This window comes from Vipera ursinii (genome assembly GCF_947247035.1).
Source record: "Vipera ursinii genome assembly, chromosome: 6".
In the NCBI taxonomy this organism is placed as follows: Eukaryota; Metazoa; Chordata; class Lepidosauria; order Squamata; family Viperidae; genus Vipera; species Vipera ursinii.
The window spans coordinates 49490698-49510913 of record NC_139515.1 but is presented as its reverse complement, the minus strand read 5'-3'; the positions used below and the strand labels follow the sequence as shown (position 1 = coordinate 49510913).

Genomic DNA, 20216 nt, shown 5'->3' with positions numbered 1-20216 from the left:
TACACAAATCATGGTGAAGTAAAATACAAATGACATAAAAATTATGGCAAAACAGGAAACAACCTAGACCGTCCTTCATGGGTTATTTTGCACACAGGCCTCCAACTTGATGGATAGATATTTAATAGCTATTTTGATGGAAGAAATCAGTGAAGGAGAAATTGCTTTTAAATCACAGCAGGGTACAGCATGTAAACATTGTGATAGAAAACTAGGATTGCATCTGTGTGACACAGTAAGCTAAATTTAATTCACACTTTTGAGTCTCTGGACTATTACCTTTAAGAAGCCAATAATAAAAAGTACCATTTAGCTGATGGAAAACATAAATGCATGTACAAACTCTTTCAGAAATACACAAATATGAAGTTAGGTTCTAATTATGAAAACAGATTTTGCAGTTCTACCTCAAAGAAAGAAAATCCTTCATGAAAATATGGTATGATATTACATATAAAGCGAAATTAATAGAATATGCCCTCTACATGGGCTGTCCTTGAAGACCACTTGGTAGCTGCAGCTTATTCAGAAAGCAGTGGTGTGGGAAGATGCCTCAATACTCCTATGTTACACTTGTGCTCTGTGAGCTGCACTAGTTCCCATTGTGAGATGTCTTTTGGTGATTAGCACTCATGACATTACCTAGTTTGGGTAATGAAATGTCTGTAACAAAACACCCAAACCCAGAAAGCACCAAGGACCCCTCATTTCAATCCTGAGCTGAAAATACTCCTTTATTACTTTCCACTGTCTTTTGGGTGGAATTCAAGGAGTTGATTGTCACCTATAAAATCCACCATGGCATGTGCTAAGGTTATATGTGGGGCTACTTGTCCTCTGTTGTTTGTTGCCTTCTACTAGATCCAAAAGGAGGTGCATGCTCCAGATCCTTTCAATTAAAAAAATGTCATCTTATGAGAAATCTGAAGCATGCCTTTTCTGTCACAACATCTGCCTTCTCGAACACCATCCATTTCCCCATCTAAACCAGACTGGTTTTCACTCTGCTTGCTTTGTGTAATGTATTGAAGACCTGGATGTGCTCCAGGGCCTGGGGGATGGGAAGGCTAGATGGTCCACTGACAGGTCTTTGTCTATTGTTGGGTTCATCGTGGTGACCATTTTTTTTTTATAATACTTATTGTTAGCCACCCACAGATGTATTTGCAAGATAGGTAGCCATATAAATTGATATAACAAGCAAGCAAGCAAATAAAGAAAACAATTTTTTGGTCTGTTATGAATATATACAAGAGGGATATAATTCCTAATGCAATTTGTAGATGTGTTTTTTTTATTTTACACCATAGAAAAACATCAACATGTATTTCAAACTACCGTATATACATATTCCCAAAATTTTCTGTACTTTCTGAAATGTACAGTATTATACAGATGCACTATTATCTCTGAACCTTTTAAATTTCTGTACATGTCTTTACAGCTATGTTGACTAGTGCTCATATTCTAAGCCAGTTTGGATGACATATTTGCAACTATAATATTTTACCACTCCTTAAAATGTCACATTTTGAAGTTGAATTGCTTTAAAAAGGAAATTCTGTAAGCAGCAACAATGTTTTCAGAGACATATATGCATAAGTTACCATATAATGTATTACTCTGAGGTTGTTCTCTGTACCTTGCCAAGGGCATTCATTCTTTAAGAGAATGGAATTGTAATCATAATGAACAAACATGTTTTTTTATGGAGGTGAAGTAAAAAAAGCTGTCTCCACTACCATGTAAAAGTGTTTTGCATTAATAAACCTACAACCGTTACAAAACTGAAAAAACCATTACAAACAGGAAAACCACACGGCATTCAGGTAACTTCTCCACAAATCATAATTAAAAACAGGAAAAATTATTCAATGACAGGAAAAATGACAAGCATTTATTAATTCCATATACCCTTAAAAAGTCTTACCTTCATGCATTTCATGTTCCTCTGAAAGTAAATGGTAGCAACAACCTACACTGCAAACTGCCTTGATCTCAGGTACAGCATTAAATAGTCTCAATGTGCTTGGAGCAAGGTCACCACAAGTGTGCAGACCCACAACTACACAGTCCTAGAAACCAAAACAAAATTCAAACCAGGATATGAGGGTTAGATGAGCACATATGCTAATAATTATCATTGTACACAGCATAACAATCTTGGACCAGGATCAGTAAATTATGAACCCTAGAAAAATTCTAGTCCCTTGAGCTTAAGAAGAGAAGTACATTACTATTCCATTTCTCTCTCATCCAGAGGTATAAAATAATGGAAAATTAAGTCCTTGGCGAGCCTCTGCCATAGTGAGAGGAAGATGGTCTGTTGACAGGATGAGAGCAGAATTTGGAATAGATCTGAATTAGTAAAGTCTGCCTACAGAAATCACTCTTCCCTCCCTCCATGTTGAACAGAGATTGCTTTAAAAAGCAGAGGGGAGGAGTTCTCCTGTTTCTGTTTTTTCCTCCCTATCACTTGCAGAGCAGAGATTGAAGAGTAAGGGATTACATGAGAATAAGCAGGCACACGATGGGGAATACACCAGGCTATTTGCATAGCATATTTACAGCTTCCAGGCCCACAAAGCTTTTGATATGTATTCCCCATTTGTGTGTCTGACTGTCTTGAAATCCCTTCTTCTCCAATGAATGCAAATACAAACATTAATTTCTTTCCCTGCTGGGGTGAGTGTTCTAAAGGGCCAGGGACTCAGAAAAAGGAAAGTACAGTCGCAGTCACGTTTCCAATTTAGCAACCTTTATTTAACAATAGACACGCCAGTCCCAATTGTAATTGCTAAATGAGGACTGCCTGTATTACTTTTTATACGCAGATTCATTCCATCTTAAATGCATGTTTTACGCACTAAAACCTGATGTAAATCAAAAACAGTTAGATTTGCATATTGCGTGGAAGAATGTGATAGAACAGCAAGTTATCCTACTCCTAATGATAGAAGCTATAATTTGCTGAATTCTGTTAATTACATGGTAATTTATTTCTTGATTTTGTATCTGTCTTTCCAAATATTGTTAAGCTGTTTTCCCATTATGTCCAAAATGTAAGAATCTGAAGCAAGCACTTTGCTATATACAATTTTTGCAAACATATCACTAATAAAATTTATTTGTAATATTCATTGATTACATATCTTAATTTGTAATTTTTTTGTCATGATAAACTGAACTGCGTTCAAGCGTTGCCTCTTCCCATTATCTCCATCTCCCTTTTTTGTCCCATTCATACACAAGTAGATTAAAATAATTTCTACAGGATTTAATTGTGTATACATTAGTATATTATGCTATAGTTATTCATATGAAACAATTAAAATTTGTATGAACATATTTCCAACAAAACTTTCTGACAAAAAAATGTAAATCATATCACACGAACATGGAACTGAGCTGGCTCCCAAATGTCCAAAATGCAGTTATGTGACTACAGGCATGGGGAGGGAGTGCCAGCGTTAGAACTGGGTTGTAAAGTACATTTTGGGAATTATGCCGTGCGCACACCTATGCGTGAGGAGCAACCTGCTGAAGGCGGACAGCGCAACAAGACGGAAAATGATCCAGCAGCCACTCTGATCCACTGCATGCGGACAAGTCAGTGGGGAAGGACATCACAGCGGGTGTATACAACGCCAGCCCAAGACACGCAGCCTATGATGATTGCGGGAGTGGGGCATTTGGAAGATGGAATAACAGTAGCATCACATGGCTGGATGCAGGGAGGGCAGGTTGAGAGGATAAAAAAGGCAGGTGAGGAGATACAACAACAAAGGGTAAGACTGACAGAGGTGGAAGGGGCAAATAAAGGTACAACAGGAGAAAAGAAAGCAATAGGACTGAAACACACACAAGGAGAAGCGGGACAGCTAGGATATTTACGGTTAGTTAGGATGGGCGGCCCTATCACAAGATCAATGGGCAGGGTACTGAGTCAACAAGGTATATAAACAAACTCCCCACCCCCTAGCATTTATCCTGATGACGCTGGCAGTGGACCAGCGAAAGCTAGGTTGTTTTAGGTTTGTAAACAGTTGTTTTTATTGTTTTTACTATTTTAACAATAAACAGCTGTTTTATATTCTTCCCGGAGTTCGAGAACTTCATATTGCTATACAGATATGCCCGGGATTCGTATTTTTATAGTTGTTAAGGGTGTATGTATGTATGTATGTATGTATGTATGTATGTATATATATATATATATATATATATATATATATATATATATATATATATATATATATATATATATAGAGAGAGAGAGAGAGAGAGAGAGAGAGAGGTAACACATATAGCATATAATATAATATAAATGTTATATATAAATGCAATTTTTCTATGCCACTTTTCAAGAACAATAGTATTCCTGTAAATACACTTTATCTTGTATCCCCTCTAAGCTCTTACAGAAAAGCAGTTTTAATTCAATATTTTTCAATTCACTTTAAAATCAGATTAAATAGCTGAAAAAAGAACAATAACCTCCAGATCTCCAACAATATTACACAGCTCTGTTTCTGCAGTTATGAACGATGTCAATGGAGAATATATGTTGGCCTCTTTTGACCGGCTGGCTTTGGCTTTCAAAGAAGTCACCTTCCTTTGTTCCTTCTCTTCTTCACAGAGCTTTCTGCAATTACTTCTGGATGAACAATCCACTTCTACAGCATCAGTAGGCAGAATATCTAGAAATACGTTTTCTGGTATATTGTTCTCAATGAGTTGTACCCGAACCTCAGGCTTGAGTTCATACTGATTTTTAATAATGCCTATATTAGGATCTGGGCTAATTTCAGCTGATTCATTACCAATGGCATCTGAAACAGCCACTTGGACCTGATTCTGAAGATTGTTATTAGTTCTTAACCACATTTCACTGGGGTTTGCGTTACATTTTTCCTTATCTTGTTCTGCATTTTTCTTGCCTTCTTTCAATGTCTGGTCTCTGACATTTGCTTCCACACGTCTCTGATAGGCTGTCCAGTGTTTTTTTAATTTCCTGTTTCTTTCATTAGCTCCACGGGTGTTTGTGTTTGAAGAATCAATTCCATAAACCTTTAGATTATATTGCAATGACAAGAAAGAGCTCAGGTAACCTTTTCCAGAACCCAAGTCAATTACCTAGAATGTAAATAATAAGATTTTTTTTAAAAAAAAGTAGCAGATACCCCTTCTAAAACTTAGCATAAACATATTATGAAAGCAAGAGTTATTAAAAAGTGCAGTTATTTTTTTACATTTTGCCAGAGTTTTAACAGATGGCAATGTTTGGATGATAAGACTTTTTATTAATAAGGTATAAATGAGCTCCCTGCATTCATATTTTTAATCCTTTTTTTGCATTTCACAGGAACAAGCCAGCAATATGAACTATAGAATCTTGTTTTATCTGATTACGGGAAATGATAGTCAATGGCAAGAAATGGAAGCCAAGACAAGCTTTGCATTGGGGCATCAGTCAGAAACTCTGCTGATCATTTTTGTGGAAGACCTGCAACATGACTAGATGAATAGAGGTATCCTTCTGGACTTATTGCAGGTGTTGGGTGTTACTGGTACTGATGTTATAGTGGTTCCTTGTCTTGCTGAATCAGTGCTTATAATACTAGGAGGGCGGCAAGGAGACTGAGCTTCTGGTCTCTCTGATAGATGTGTTTTCATTCCATGCTTTTAATATATATATATATATATATATATATATATATATATATATATATATATATATATATATATATATATATAACCATAGGAAGTGACTATCCATCACTTAGGGATAAGTAATCATCAGCAGGATGATGATACTCAGTTAAATTTCCCACGACCCTGACTCAATGCTAGGAAGCTATGAGTGACTGGATGAAATAAAAAATAATCCCAACACGATGAAATGATTTATTCATCACAAAACCATTTTTTCTTTTTCTTTAGATGGGATCTCTCTCCCCCTGAAGAAGCAGATTTGTAACCTGAAGGTTCTTCTGAACTCAGAGTTCCTTCTAGAACAGCGAGCAAAAAGTGTGGCTAGGAAAATCTTTCCCCACTTTTGGTGACCATCATTGATGCTCTTTTCATCTCATGTTTGGATTGCTGTAATGCATTTTACTTGGGACTGCTTCTGCAAGGTATTCAAAAATTAAAATTAATGCAGAATGCAAAAGCAAGTTCAGTAAGTAACAGTCGTTTCAGGAGGATTAACCTGTATTGTGGACACTGCATTGACCAGAAATAAATTTCTGGATACATATAAAAGTGCTGGTTAAGTGTTTTATGATTTGAGTTTTTATCTGCAGGACCATCTTATCCAAATGGAATCTGCCCATTCTGTACACAGGAGCCAAAAAAAGCATAGTAAAAATCCAATCCCAGTGTGCAGCTAGAGAGATGAGTTTAAAACAGGCCTTGACACTGCCCCAGCCCTCTGTAACAGCTTGTTCCTAAGGTCAGATTGGCCCCTTCTGTTTTAAAGTTTTGGAAATTAGTAAGGACAATTTTCTATTGAACATGGGGGGCAGAGGTGGAATACATTGAGCATGTAATCTCCCAGGCAAATTTTTAACTTTTTTTGTGATCCAAATCTGATAGCTGATAACTCTGATAACTTGGGATTCTGATAACTCAAGTTTTATCTTAGAAACAAAGACCTGAGAAAAGAGAGAAAACCCATATGCCTTTGAACAAGTACTTTCTTGTTAAAATCCACAGAAAATACTATTATCTCCAAGTGAAAAAAACAAATTTATGGAATAGGTTCCAACAGTAATTGTGTATATTTTTGCTACACTGAACTTTTAAAAAAGTATTGATCAATTTCAGAGCAAAAAAAAACAAACAAAATTTTATTGCAGACTATTTCTTTTTTTCATTTTTATTATTAGAGCTTGTGTTTTTAACTAATGAATCTTGACCAACCCATATTGGATCTTGCAACATTATTCTGGGACATGTATATTTGCTTTCATTCTTAAGAATCTCTATGGATTAGTCAACAAGAAGCCTGTTAACAAAGCATTTTTAAAAATTCCAGCACACTAGGCATGACTGGGATGTAGATGAGAAACACATCAGAGCTGACAATTTGTGAAATATGAGATGACTAACATCCTCTTAGCATTTCCATGGCCTATCATGAGCTGACCTTTAGAATGGAGCAAGCTGATGTGCATCAGATTGACATGTGGCTTGTTCTACCCCAATTCCAGGCTATATAAATAATCTCTGGATATGACTGGATTCACTGAAGCCAAATATTTTCTCCCTTCTTTCTACAGATCTTGTATATTAAAATGAGTGTTATGCTTCTTATCCTGCGATGAGAACACATTATTAAGCCTAGATCTGGAGGCATTAGTTTTACCACAGCAGTTATTCAAGAACTTTTCTTCTGATTTCTTGCCACGTTTTGTGTACACAACTAATTATCAGTCATTGCTTGATTTTAACTGCTTGACTTTTAGGCAGAGCCAAACAAGGACAATGTCAACTCCTACATGCTACAAAAGGTTTCTTAACAAGCAAGACTTTGGTCTATCTAATATTTGGGCTTTATATGCACCTTTAATTGCAGAAAGACAAATTGTTATCCATCTCCTTTAAACATTCAGAACTGCCACTACATGCACAATATTGTGAAGCACTTTACTAGTAAAGCCCCAATAGATCTTATTCTATGGAGGGTTTTTTTTGCCACTTGGTAAAGATGGTTCTAATTTAACAAACATTTCTTACTTCCTAAATATATTCTAGGGACGCAGTGGCTCAGTGGGTTAGGATGCTGAGCTTGTTGAACAGAAGGTCGACAGTTTGGCGGGTCGAATCCCAAGTGCCGCGTAACAGAGTGAGTGCCTGTTACTCGTCCCAGCTTCTGCCAACCTAGCAGTTCGAAAGCACGTAAAAATGCAAGTAGAAAAATAGGGACCACTACGGTGGGAAGGTAACAGCGTTCCGTGCACCTTTGGCGTCTAGTCATGCCGGCCACATGACCACGGAGGTGTCCTCGGACAAGCGCTGGCTCTTCGGCTTTGAAATGGAGATGAGCACCGGCCCCTAGAGTCGGAAACAACTAGCACGCATGTGCGGGGGAACCTTTACCTTTACTAAATATATTCTATTGTATTTGAAGTTTGTTTTAACTGGGGTCTCTGTTGATGTTCTTAAATGTGATTTGAAATGCTGTGAAATATGTTCAGTAGAGCAAAGGCACAAGAAGATTGAAACATTATTTTTATCACCAGATGATTGGGCTACGGTGCACTTTAGACCTACCCAGTTGTGCTACAGACTATTAGAGTCATCTCTCACACAGAAATCAGAAAAGCAAAGTGCTATTCTATGAGGTTTAATTTTTATAATCTAGCAATATTGTATATTTTACATACCATCATAGTTTGGGTAGAAAGATAAAGCTAAGGACAGTGTAAATCCTTTTGCTAAATAGAAATTTTTAGAAAGCATCTTTGAGATCACTATTGCTATAAACCAGGGGTGTCAAACTGCCGGCCTGTGGGATGGATGCGTCACGTGGAAGCCGTGCCCACCTCAGCTCCAGCAAGGGGAAAAAGTCATGATACGTTGCGACACGTCACGTGATGCGGCGAGTTTGACACCCCTGCTATAAACAGTGTACTTCATTTTACAGATCTAAACTCTGTCTACATTTGGCATTTTCTTATATGGACTAAAACAATCTAATATAAAGTTGCCCTTTTACAGTTTATTAAAACAAAAGCAGTAATTAGTAAAACTAAAGAAATTGTGACTGTCTCAGACAGTGATCATTCAGTTATGACAACGATGAAAAAGTGATACCAATCTTCACATTTATAACCTTTGCAGGTCTGTAAAGCAAAAGAAAGCTGAAGTAAGATCAACCACATAGTCATGGTTTCAATCAGCAACCATATTGCTGAATGACCAAGTTGCTGGTTTCAACTGTGCTTGTTAAATTAGGACAAGCTGTACAAACACACTTATACTTTACTCTTTATCTTAACTTCCTGCAGATCAACAAACAATTAAGCCAAATATAATTTTCTTTAATTTAATTAAATTCAATTCACATTTAGTAAAAAATATCCCATTTCTAGCTTCTGATTCTTTGCATTGATTAACCCTGCTTGTTAAATGAAGAAAATGAAGAAGCAAACAAAGAAAAGCAAATCTAGAACAAAATCTAATTTGATATTATCATCTTCCCCAACAGGCAATAACATCTCCTCTAGCACATCCAAGCCTTTGAAAGAAATTCGACCCACAAGGGATAAAGTAATAAAGATTCTTACCTGATTTAAGCCATAATATTTTGCAATGCCATCTACTAAATCTGACATCAATTGCACTTCATGTGATTTCTTATCATTCATAAAATTATCTGTTTTCATTTCTACCTCTGATCAAAAAGAAACACACGTTTAGCTTAAGAGTCTGGAGAAACATGTATCTCTAAAATATCGTTACATGTACATCTTATTTACAAACTATGGCTATGCCCCAATAAATAAGTAGAAATGTTCTGAATCAATATTACAATGTATTTGCTATGCAATGGTTTCTGATTCTGACTTTTGGAGACTTTTGTTTCCAAAGATCTTAAATAATAATGCAGGCTCGCAAGATTCATGTTTACACTCCATCTGTGAGCCAGTCCAAAGATAAAATTACATATCATCGCTTGATTTGCCTTTATAGGCTAGAACATTCAGCCAGATGCCAACTCATATGAATACCATATTACTCCTTTGTCCTATGTAAGCGAAGGTCGTTGGAGAGACAGGAAGAAAACAGAGGCAAAGATGACAGCATGATTCAAGTGCTGAGACGTCCCTCCCATTTGAGGCATATGCAAAATATATCTTTATTTGCTTAGAGCAAGAATATTCAGGGAATATTGAATATTTCTGGGAAAACAAAAGGGAATTCTTTCCAAAATAAGGAAAACTGTTTCTTTAATAAGGTATTAAAACTACTTCACATGGAGATATGTGATATAGAAACAGCTCTTATTCTGTTTGTCTGTCTATCACCATTTTTACAAATAACTCAAGGCAACAAATATACTTAATACTCCTTCTCTGTGGGCGCTCCGGCATTATGGAACCAACTGCCGGTGGAGCTCCGGACGGCATCAGACCTCCGAACTTTCTGTCGTGGCCTGAAGACCCACCTATTTGAAATAGCTGGTCTGGCCTGACGGGGGATTATGGGTTTTAATTTGTCGTTTTAGATTTGTATTACTGTTTTTAACTGGGCATGGGTTTAATCTTTTTTAATTTTTGTATTGTCTTTTTTATATATGCCCTGTGAACCGCCCCGAGTCCCTACCAAGGAGAAGGCGGTATACAAATTAAATAAAACTTGAAACTTGAAACTTCCTCCTCCTATTTTCCCTACCACAACAGCCCTGTGGGGTTGGTTACACTGAGAGAGAGTGACTGGCCCATTATTCAGCTCACTTTCATGGCTAAGGTGGGATTTGATTTGGAAGAACATATCATTAATTTCATTTCTGCAGAATGCCTTGGCTAAAAGTCAACTGAAAATTTCTTAAACCAGTTTCTGTATTTAGATTTTTTTTATTGATAGCAGAAAAGATTCTGTTAAAATATTGATTTTCAGTCCGTAAATACTAGAAAAACGATTGCCCAAATTCAAAGCTCATTAAGAACTGAATTATATGTATATCATTTGAGGACTGGAGGCTACAACATATAAAAAATGACTGCAGTACTTGGGCATGTCTAATTTAATGAAGAGAAGGACTAGGGATGACTTGATAGCAGTGTTCCAATATCTAAGGGGCTGCCACAAAGAAGAGGGGCTCAGCCTAGTCTCCAAAGCACCTGAAGGCAGAACAAGAAGGAATGGACTAATCAAGGAGAACCAACTTAGAAATGAGAAATTTCCTGACAGTTAGAACAATTAATGTGAATGCTCCAACACTGGATATTTTTAAGGAGAGATTGAACAAACATTTGTCTGAAATGGTAAAGTGTCTCCTGCTTGAGCAGGAAGTTGGACTAGAAGACCTCCAAAGTCCCTTTCAACTCTGTTATTCTGTGATTTTAAAATGTTCTTTCCAGAGACAAAAGGAATTAAAAATCAACATAGTATCTAAACCAGTGGTCTCCAACCTTTCTGGCTTTGCAGACCAGCAAGGGGGATGGGGGGGGGGGAAAGGGGATGGTTCCATATGTGAACACAGCTCCATTTGCACGTCCTTTAGTAGGACATGGCCCAGGGGTTGGGGACCATTGCTCTAAGCCACAGGTCTGCAACCGGCGATTTCGGAGCCGCATGCGGCTCTTTCAGCCGTCTCCTGCGGCTCTCAGTCCTCTGCCATGTGCAGTCCAAAAAAAAAAAAAAGTGGGATTAAGAAAGTTCAACCAATCAATTCAAATATGCAGGGTAGGTGCATATCTCGCCTTGGCTCCACTCTTCAGTCAAACCCTGTTCTGCGCATGCGTACATGTACGCACATGCGCACACATTTTTTGCGGCTCCCAGTTTTTCCTTTTGTGAGGGAACCGGTTCCGAGTGGCTCTTTCACTGTTTCAGGTTGCTGATCCCTGCTCTAAGCAGTTTACAGAGTCAGCATATTGCCCCCAACAATCTGGGTCCTCATTTTACCAACTTGGAAAGATGGAAGGCTGAGTCAACCTTGAGCCAGGAAGAACTGAACTGCTGGCAATCAGCAGAATTAGCCTGCAATACTGCATTCTAACCACTGTACCACCATGGCTCCTAATAATTGGATTTTAAGGAAAAGGTTTTACAGGTATGAAAAACAATATAACATTATTAACTTACTTGATCTTGACTGCTGTTTTCTGTCCAATGTTTCGAGGATCTGTTCTAATGAGGTGCATACTCCAAGATTTGGCATTGAATAGTATTTAGCAGCTAATGCAAAAGCCTGGACATTAATCAGCCTCTGAGTATTTTTACAAAAAATGTTGTAAAATCCAGATTTATCTGTGTGGAAAGAATAGAAAACAGTTTATAATAATGGAAGTAGATGAAACAGGGCATCATAGAGCAATACTTTTCAATCAAGGTACCTGAAATAGGCTAACCTACTGCATGTGTTCAAAATCCGTGATCCATGATTCCCATAAAATTGAAATTTGATAAATTTTATAAAACATTTTATGACATATTGCATAAAAAATACAATATAATTTCATATGGTCAGCTCCTGGTGCCTGTGCTACACAGTTCAACATGGGCTATTTTCAAGGCAGATACATTTCTGAATATCTCCCAGAATTTTAAAGAACTTTTCAAGTACGTTAGCTCTGCCATTGTGAAGGCACTGAGGAATGTAGTAAAGAAATATCTATGAAACAATGACTCAATAGGACACAGGTTGTTACTTTCATACAGTTTATGTATTTTATGTACATTTATTAAATAGCAAGTCCTCTTTCTGATTTATGATGAAGCAGGAGATATAATCAATCCAATGAATGTCCTTGCTGTGTGTGAAGTGGAGCAGAATCAGTTGAAAACTTGAATACCAATGGAAGGCAAATATATAACAATTCTCTTGTAACTTTAGATTTATGAAAATCATGAGCAGAATTTTTAGTGAATTTTATTTGGATTTCTTTTTGCTTTCTAAAACAAATAGGACAAATGCTCAAGAACATTCAGTTTTAACTCATGAACAAAGCTTTCATTTCAATTTCTTATCTATAAGACTATGCAGCACATGAGATTCTAAATGCAAAAAATATAGTTCAAATGTACACAGGACGAGTGTACCAGTTGTCTGTAATAAACCACATTTTTTTTCTTTTGGATTCAACACATAGCAAAAGCCATAACACCTTTAGACTAAAACCGAAAACTAATCTAGAAACCGTACTGAAAATAATCTCCTAATGATGTGGAGATGTTTAATTTTCAGCTATAAGAAAAGAGAAAAAATGTTGGCTTCAAAAGACTACATAAATCAATTAGATGAGATTATCAATTACATTGAAAGAGAAATCAAAATATCTCAGTAATATTTAATACCTGAAATACTGTCCAGAAGCTTGGAAAAGTTGAAGATCAGTTCCTGAATTGTAAACAATACTAATACACTAAATAAAGCAGGGAGAGTATCATGGAGTATTAGCCTTTATTTATATGTATTAATTTATGTATTCCCTTTTATTTTTTACATAAATCTGATTCCCATTTTGCCAACCATAACGATGTAAGATGGGTAGGACCGAGAACAACTGACTGGCCCAAAGGTTCCCTCCAACAATGCCGATAGCTTTGCCTCAGAAACCGTCATTTGAAATATATCAGCATTCTTTATTAAATGTACTATGTGAATGGCTTATAATGCATGCTCGTTTGAGGAAATGGAACTGTGTTAATTAGGACTGCGGGCATAATAAAACTAAGCAGGGTAGGGAAACAGGGAGGGAGAGGATGAGAGAGGAAAAAAGAGAGAGCTTGCCTAGGGCAGAGGTAGGCAACCTCGGCTCTTTTATGACTCATGGACTTCAACTCCCAGAATTCCTGAGTCAGCATGGCTGACTCAGGAATTCTGGGAGTTGAAGTCCATGAGTCATAAAAGAGCAGAGGTTGGCCCTAGGGCAGGGGTAGGCAACCTCGGCTCTTTTATGACTCATGGACTTCAACTCCCAGAATTCCTGAGCCAGCCAAGCTGGCTCAGGAATTCTGGGAGTTGAAGTCCATGAGTCATAAAAGAGCCGAGGTTGCCTACCCCTGCCCTAGGGAAACTCCGAGTTCCCAAAAGCCCCGTTTCTCAACCTAGACAACGTGCTAGCGGAGGAATTGTGGCCCGCCTTTTAAGTTGCCAAGGTTGAGAAACGCTGCGCTAAAAGATGAGCGTTGTGACAGCAGAGCTATTTCAAATCCATTTCAAATCTTCGTAGAGCGAACCACCACGTCCCAATTCCAGGTGGTGAAGAAAGAAAAGATGAAGATGCCGGCAAAGCTGACGGAGACCGACCGACCGGACGGACGGACGGACAGAGAGGAGGGAAAGAACTGGGCAGGAGCGAGACGGCTCTCGTCTCTTAAAACTCTGACTCCGCTCCGCCCGGCGTTCTGGCTTGTCCCCGGACCGCGCTCGCCCTGAAGGCAGGTTCTAATCTATTCGAAGAGCTCAAGCCAGCGCCGGCAGCTTTCCAGATGGTGGCTCTTACCGGCGACATCCTCTAAGGGGCGCTGCGGAGTCGCCTCTTCCAGGAGGTGCTGCAACCTGTCTCCGCTCAGCGCGCCCAGCACCGTCTCGGGAGGAAGAGCTACGAACTTCTCCCAGAGCCCCCTCGTGTAGAACTCCACCGTGTGGGTCTGGCACAGCGGAAGTCCCCACCGGAGGAACTCGGCGACTGCCCGTAGTCGCTCGGTTACTGTCTCCGCGGAAGGCTCCGGAGGCAAGGGGTAATTCTCTCGGGAGGCGGCCGGCGGGGACTTCGGAGGACACCTGGACATGGTGAACCCCGCACAGAAACTGCGCGCCAATCATCGAGGAGAAAACGAAGGAATACCGATAGCTCAGCATCGATGGGGCTGGTTTTCGCCTCCTCCCTCCCTGCCTGCCTTCCGTGCTGGCTCGACCTTTCTTCCCAGGCAAAGTGAATCAAGTGCCGAACAAAGCTATTTCAACGTTCTTCCCAATTGGATACCCCTGCAGCTGGAAAGACGTCGGTGACACCTATTGATGACATAGGCAACGTGCGACGAAACTGAATAGATCGCCTGATGGCGCCAGTTGGAAAGAATGGAGACTCTGCGAGCTTCAAGAAAAATGGAGGAAAGGAAAAAGCTCCGGCTGGTCTGATTCGGAAGCAGCCCCGGCGATGGGACACGTGTCAGTTTAGGGGAAGCCTGAAGGAGGGTATGAACCTCGCAGCTGGGCGAGCCAAAGGGGAAAAGATGTTATGGTTTCTCTGCAGCGTGGTCTCTTGACGTCTTACTTTTTTTTTTTCCGTGAGGCTAAGCTAGATATCAAAGATAGCCGATTTTGACTGGTCTCGGGGAAAAAAGCAGAAACGGACCGGACTGAGAAATTAACAACGCGTAACCCGGAAGAGAACATATCATTTCTGCATATTTTCTATTTTGGGAAAAATGTAATATCGCTAGTTGGAGAACATTTTATTAATACAAGACTAGCCTATTACAACAAAGAGCAAGAGTCACACGGTTACATAAGATAGATAAGAGAATTTTGGGCATGCATATATATATATATATATATATATATATATATATATATATATATATATATATATATATATATATATATATGCAAAGGATTAAAAAAATAACTACTGATTTTTAAATTAGTGAGGGAAAGTACAGCCACAGAGAAAGACAGTTATATCCTATTTGAATAAAGACAAATATGATTTTGTGTATCATATGTTAATAAAGAAAAATGATTTGTATATCATACGTTAAAGAAAAAACTTTACATGGGTGTACTTTTTCAGGGACGCGGTGGCTCAGTGGGTTAGGACGCTGAGCTTGTCGATCAGGTCGGCAGTTTGGCGGGTCGAATCCCGAGTGCCGCGTAGCAGAGTGAGCGCCTGTTACTCATCCCAGCTTCTGCCAACCTAGCAGTTCGAAAGCACGTAAAAATGCAAGTAGAAAAATAGGGACCACTACGGTGGGAAGGTAACAGCGTTCCGTGCGCCTTTGGCGTCTAGTCATGCCGGCCACATGACCACGGAGACGTCCTCGGACAAGCGCTGGCTCTTCGGCTTTGAAACGGAGATGAGCACCGGCCCCTAGAGTCGGAAACGACTAGCACACATGTGCGGGGGAACCTTTACCTTTACTTTACTTTTTCATATGATTCTAGCAGCTTTTATATATTACTTAGCCCAGGGATCCCCAAATCCTGGTCTGTGGCCCATTGGGAATGGGCTGCGGCCAGTCTGCAGAGCTGGAAAGTTGGGAACCGCTGACTTAGCCAAAGCTCTAATTGTTATATAACTAGCTGATATTGAATTTACAGATGGAAGAGATAAAGGGTTATGGTAATATGTATCCTTGAATCTAGTCCCATCTCAAGGTGTATACTTTGTAACCAGTTAATCACTACCAGATACAGACTGCTATACAGTTTTAAGTATCAGATTGCTGAGTGTTATATGTTGTGAAAGAAATACATTCATTAAAAAGTAATCTTTTTATCCTAAACTTTTAGGTCAAGGTTTTGCCATTTGGAGAAAACAAAAGATTCAACGTGACTACAAAAAGTTACTTAAAAAGGAAAGAAATGTGAATCCTCAGAGGAATGTTGGGTATACCGAAGATTATCCCGAACACCTGAAACATCTTTATTTAGCTGAAGAGGAAATGCTTCGGAAACAGCAGAAACCTAAATATAAACCAGTAGTACTTGAAGAGAAGGAGATTGTAACTTCAGAGTAAGAATGCTACTGTTCTTAGTAGTAAAATGGTTTCCTTTATAGTAATTTTATTAAAAATTAAAATTGCAACAATTAAAACTAATACAAACTAAAAAATAAAACAATAAAAGCAAAAATAGTGCAGAAAAGAAAAATGGGGAAAAATAGAGAAAGAAAATATAGTAAAGAAAAATAACAGTAATGACTTCATTGCAACAAGTATAAACAGTTTTAGTAATTCATCACCCTCTCTTAAACAAATGATCTCATCCTCGAGTATCTCATCACTTACGTATAAACAAACCTTTAAAGCATTGTCATTCAGCCTTGATTTCAGCAAAAGTTCATTAGGGGTTGGCAGAGAGAACAACAACAACAACAGAGAGAACAATCTTGATCAAATAACCAACTTTATATTCTTTCCTAGCAATCTTTTTTATTCTGAATTTGTAAGTGTTCTTTAATGCAATCATTAGTTCCTTCTAGAGTGTAAACTTCAAAATTCTATCATATTTTTTAAATAATTTAAAACAAAAATATTTTCCACAGAGGATTCTTATAATTAATTCCAAAATCTTATTTCAAGTTTATCTGGACCCTTAGTGTATTTGTAGCTTTCCATAATCAAAGCTCTAATCACCCCTTTGCTGTTTATTTTTTAAAAAAAGTCCTTCAACTTATATTTAAAATTTCTTTTGCTAAGACTTGGAGGAAACACCCTGATTTGTCAATCCAAAAGATCCTAATAGTTCAAAAGCAGTTAACAATTTGTGAAAGTTATTAGAAAAGGGAGTATGTAAATCCAATGACCTTTTAAAGATACCGTGTTTCCCTGAAAATAAGACCCAGTCTTAATTTTTTTTTATTATTTTTGCTTCCAAAGAAGGCACCAGATCTTATTTTTTGGGGGGGTGTCTTTTCCATGCACTTCGCTGCCACGGCACTGACAGCCCCACCCACTTCTGCAGCCAAAGGACCAGCTTCTGGAAAGGCCTCTGACTGTGAAATGCACACTGGGGGATCCCACAGAAGAAATGGGCCAGCGAGGCGAAGCAAGTATCAATCCATGGGAGGCCTGGCTACAATATTAAGCGAGTGCAGAGCACATGGGGCAGCTCTCCTCCCCACCCCTGCCCTAGCTTGATTTTAGGTGTACACCTCATCTCAAAACCAGGGCTTATTTTGGGAGTAGAGCTTATATTAGGCCCACTCCCAAAAAATCAAGCTAGGGCTTATTTTGGGGTAGGTCTTACTTTTGGGGAAATACGGTATCAACCATGGTTTGAACAAGATTCCCTCATCTCCCATGGAAACTTGCTAGAGACTGGTGTCTTGGTCTCCTTGCAAGAAGCATTTGCCTGGAGCATTTGTGTGTAATCTCAAGCTCCCAAGAGGTAGTACAAAGAGCCAGTATACTTGCCAGGTCTTCATTCCACAAACATCAGCTATGCTTTTAGCAAGCCATCTTTACTTCACCAATTCTTCCCTGGAGGCCAATTTTAAAATTATTTCTAGCTCTGTTCCCCAGAAAAGTTACAATGATTAAATAAAGTACTGGCCTGAAGCAAATAATCTCAGGATCTTTTCCATTCATCCACTGCACAGGTTTTCATTAAGTGTATCAAAGTTCCCAACTGCTTAGATAATATAGTTCTGCTTAACCAAAGACATATTTTAATTGTCAGTATTCTTGTTTAACACAGGAGCAATGTGATTCAGAGAAAATGTAAAGCAAAAACTTCAAACCAGAAAGCAAAAGAGGATTATGAGAAAATAAAGATTGAACAAGACAAGAAAAAAGAAGTATGTAACTTTTAAATAAAGTCATTGGTTTTAGGGCTATATCTTGTTGTGGTTTTAAATTTTATATAGGCAGTTTCTTACTGATTTCAATAATGCTGATCCGTTTTGAGTATGTATAGGACTATATAGTCTTAAAACATGTTTATGTTTCATAAGTAGAAGTTTATATAGAAGAAACTGATGTTAACACTTGCATGCTAAATGAGAAGGACATTCAGAATGCATGCTGATGGTACTTTTGGTTATATACAGTATATAGTTGCAAAGATTGAAGCAGCATGTATAATATGAAAGAACTCTAAAGGAATGAAATAAGTACAGGTCTTAATGATTCCAGGTTTTTTTTTTAATTTCAGGCAGCCAAAAAAAGGAGAGAAGAAAGAGAACAAGCTCAAAAACTTTACAAACAGAAGAAAATGGAAACATACAAAATATTAAGTAAAAGGACTAGAAAAGGACAGCCAAATCTAAATTTACAAATGGAATATCTGCTTCAAAAAATTGAGCAAAAAGCATAACTTGTCACATTGTTTTAAATTACAGATACAAAAAAATTATAATATAAACTGGATACGGACTTTTTTTTCTGCAGTGGCCTACCCTTTCAATTTGTACTGTCAGCTCTTACTAAAGTTTATTAAATTATAATGGAAATATTTTTGCCAATTTAGATCTGTTTGCAAGGATTTTAAAATTAAAATTACAATTTGAATAGTCTTATATGAAAATGATTTAGTTTTAAGAAATGCAGCTAAAGTTTTGGATGTACATTTGTGCTGTGATTTAAAAATTCCTTTTGCTTTAATGCAATTTCTGACTGGGCATGTATTGAACTGTATTGATGTTTTTAGTACAACTGGTGTTTGCAACACTTTGTTTTCCTCTGTTCTCTATTTTCTTGTGCGTATATTCAAAAATTTAAATGACTATGAATAAAGTGTTGGCATAACTTGATAAAATACAGAAATCGTTTGCCAAATATTATAGTGTAATTAATATTATAATAAACACGAGCATATAAACATGCTTACAGAAATATAACAGGATTAATTTTAAAAAGCAATATAGGATTAATGGGATCTTGTTGGAACAGGGCAGGAAAATTTTGTGTATGTAATCTATAGATAGAGATAACATTCAACACTGAAAATTATAGTAAATGGTTTAAGAATATCTTCAGTAACCAGATGCAGGTTAATACTATTAAATACTTCATAAGCAATCTTCAAAGTACTAGCAGAGGTACTTTTTTATAATTTGTTCAAGAATTCTGTAATGAATTGCAATAATTTAACATGTACAGTTCTATGAAAAAGAAAGCACCTCCGCCTTGAGTTCCTTGCTTTACCTATCAGGATATAGTAAAAATAATCTGATCCTTAGCAGTTCTTAAAAATAGGTAAAAACAACATCAGATGAATACCAACAACACATGACATACTATATCATTTATTTTACAAAAAGAAAGCCAAAGTGGAGAATCCATGTGTTAAATACTATATACATTCTTGCTGCTTTCATAGGTATGAAGAGGTTAGAGCTGGGATTGCGATTTTTCCCCATCCCTTTGCAGGGTCTAGGATCTTTCGCCTCCCACCTTTGGCCACGCCTCCTTGAGCCTCCTGCCTCTGCCCATTTGCTTCCAGCGTTCTTCCTCAGCTGGCCCTCCCCTGCCCATTCTCCCTGGCCAATGGGCCCCTGGCCCACTGCCTCACGCCCTTCAGCCCAGCCCATTCGCCGAGCCCCCCTTTGCCCCGGGCTTTTGGCCACACGGGACAGTTAGCCGCCAGTCAATTGGGTGGCAGGCAGAAGCCATGGTGCTGTGGGAGCAGCGTGCAATTGCCGATAGGGGATTGCAGGGTCTTGGGTGTGTGTGTGTGTGCAGCTTTTGCTGTTGAAGTGTGGGCAGGTTAAAAAGTTAAAACCTCACGATGGTTTTCTTCCCATTTTTTTTCTTTTGTAATTTTTTGCCTTGTTTTGCTCTTTTAAAAAGACCGCGCACCCAATTTCCTCCCT

General features: G+C 38.1%; 2 protein-coding genes across 3 annotated transcripts in view; one reads left to right on the top strand and one right to left on the bottom strand.

Annotated features, from left to right (window-relative positions):
- METTL25 (methyltransferase like 25) overlaps positions 1–14469 on the bottom strand; it is a gene marked incomplete at its 5' end in the record, with an annotated part of 33182 nt that extends 18713 nt beyond the window's left edge. For both annotated transcript variants that reach the window (XM_083365974.1, XM_083365975.1), the window contains 5 exons: positions 1931–2075; positions 4498–5136; positions 9294–9400; positions 11818–11982; positions 14181–14469. In XM_083365974.1, coding sequence (XP_083222100.1) covers positions 1931–2075; positions 4498–5136; positions 9294–9400; positions 11818–11982; positions 14181–14469 — 1345 coding nt within the window. The remainder of the gene's footprint in view (positions 1–1930; positions 2076–4497; positions 5137–9293; positions 9401–11817; positions 11983–14180) is intronic.
- A 196-nt stretch (positions 14470–14665) lies between these two features.
- CCDC59 (coiled-coil domain containing 59) lies at positions 14666–19849 on the top strand. The gene is made up of 4 exons (XM_083365976.1): positions 14666–14875; positions 16193–16415; positions 18101–18200; positions 18557–19849. Exons 1-4 carry the CDS (start codon positions 14740–14742, stop codon positions 18716–18718), a joined length of 621 nt encoding a protein of 206 aa, XP_083222102.1. The 5' UTR covers positions 14666–14739; the 3' UTR covers positions 18719–19849.
- Positions 19850–20216: the final 367 nt, after the last annotated feature.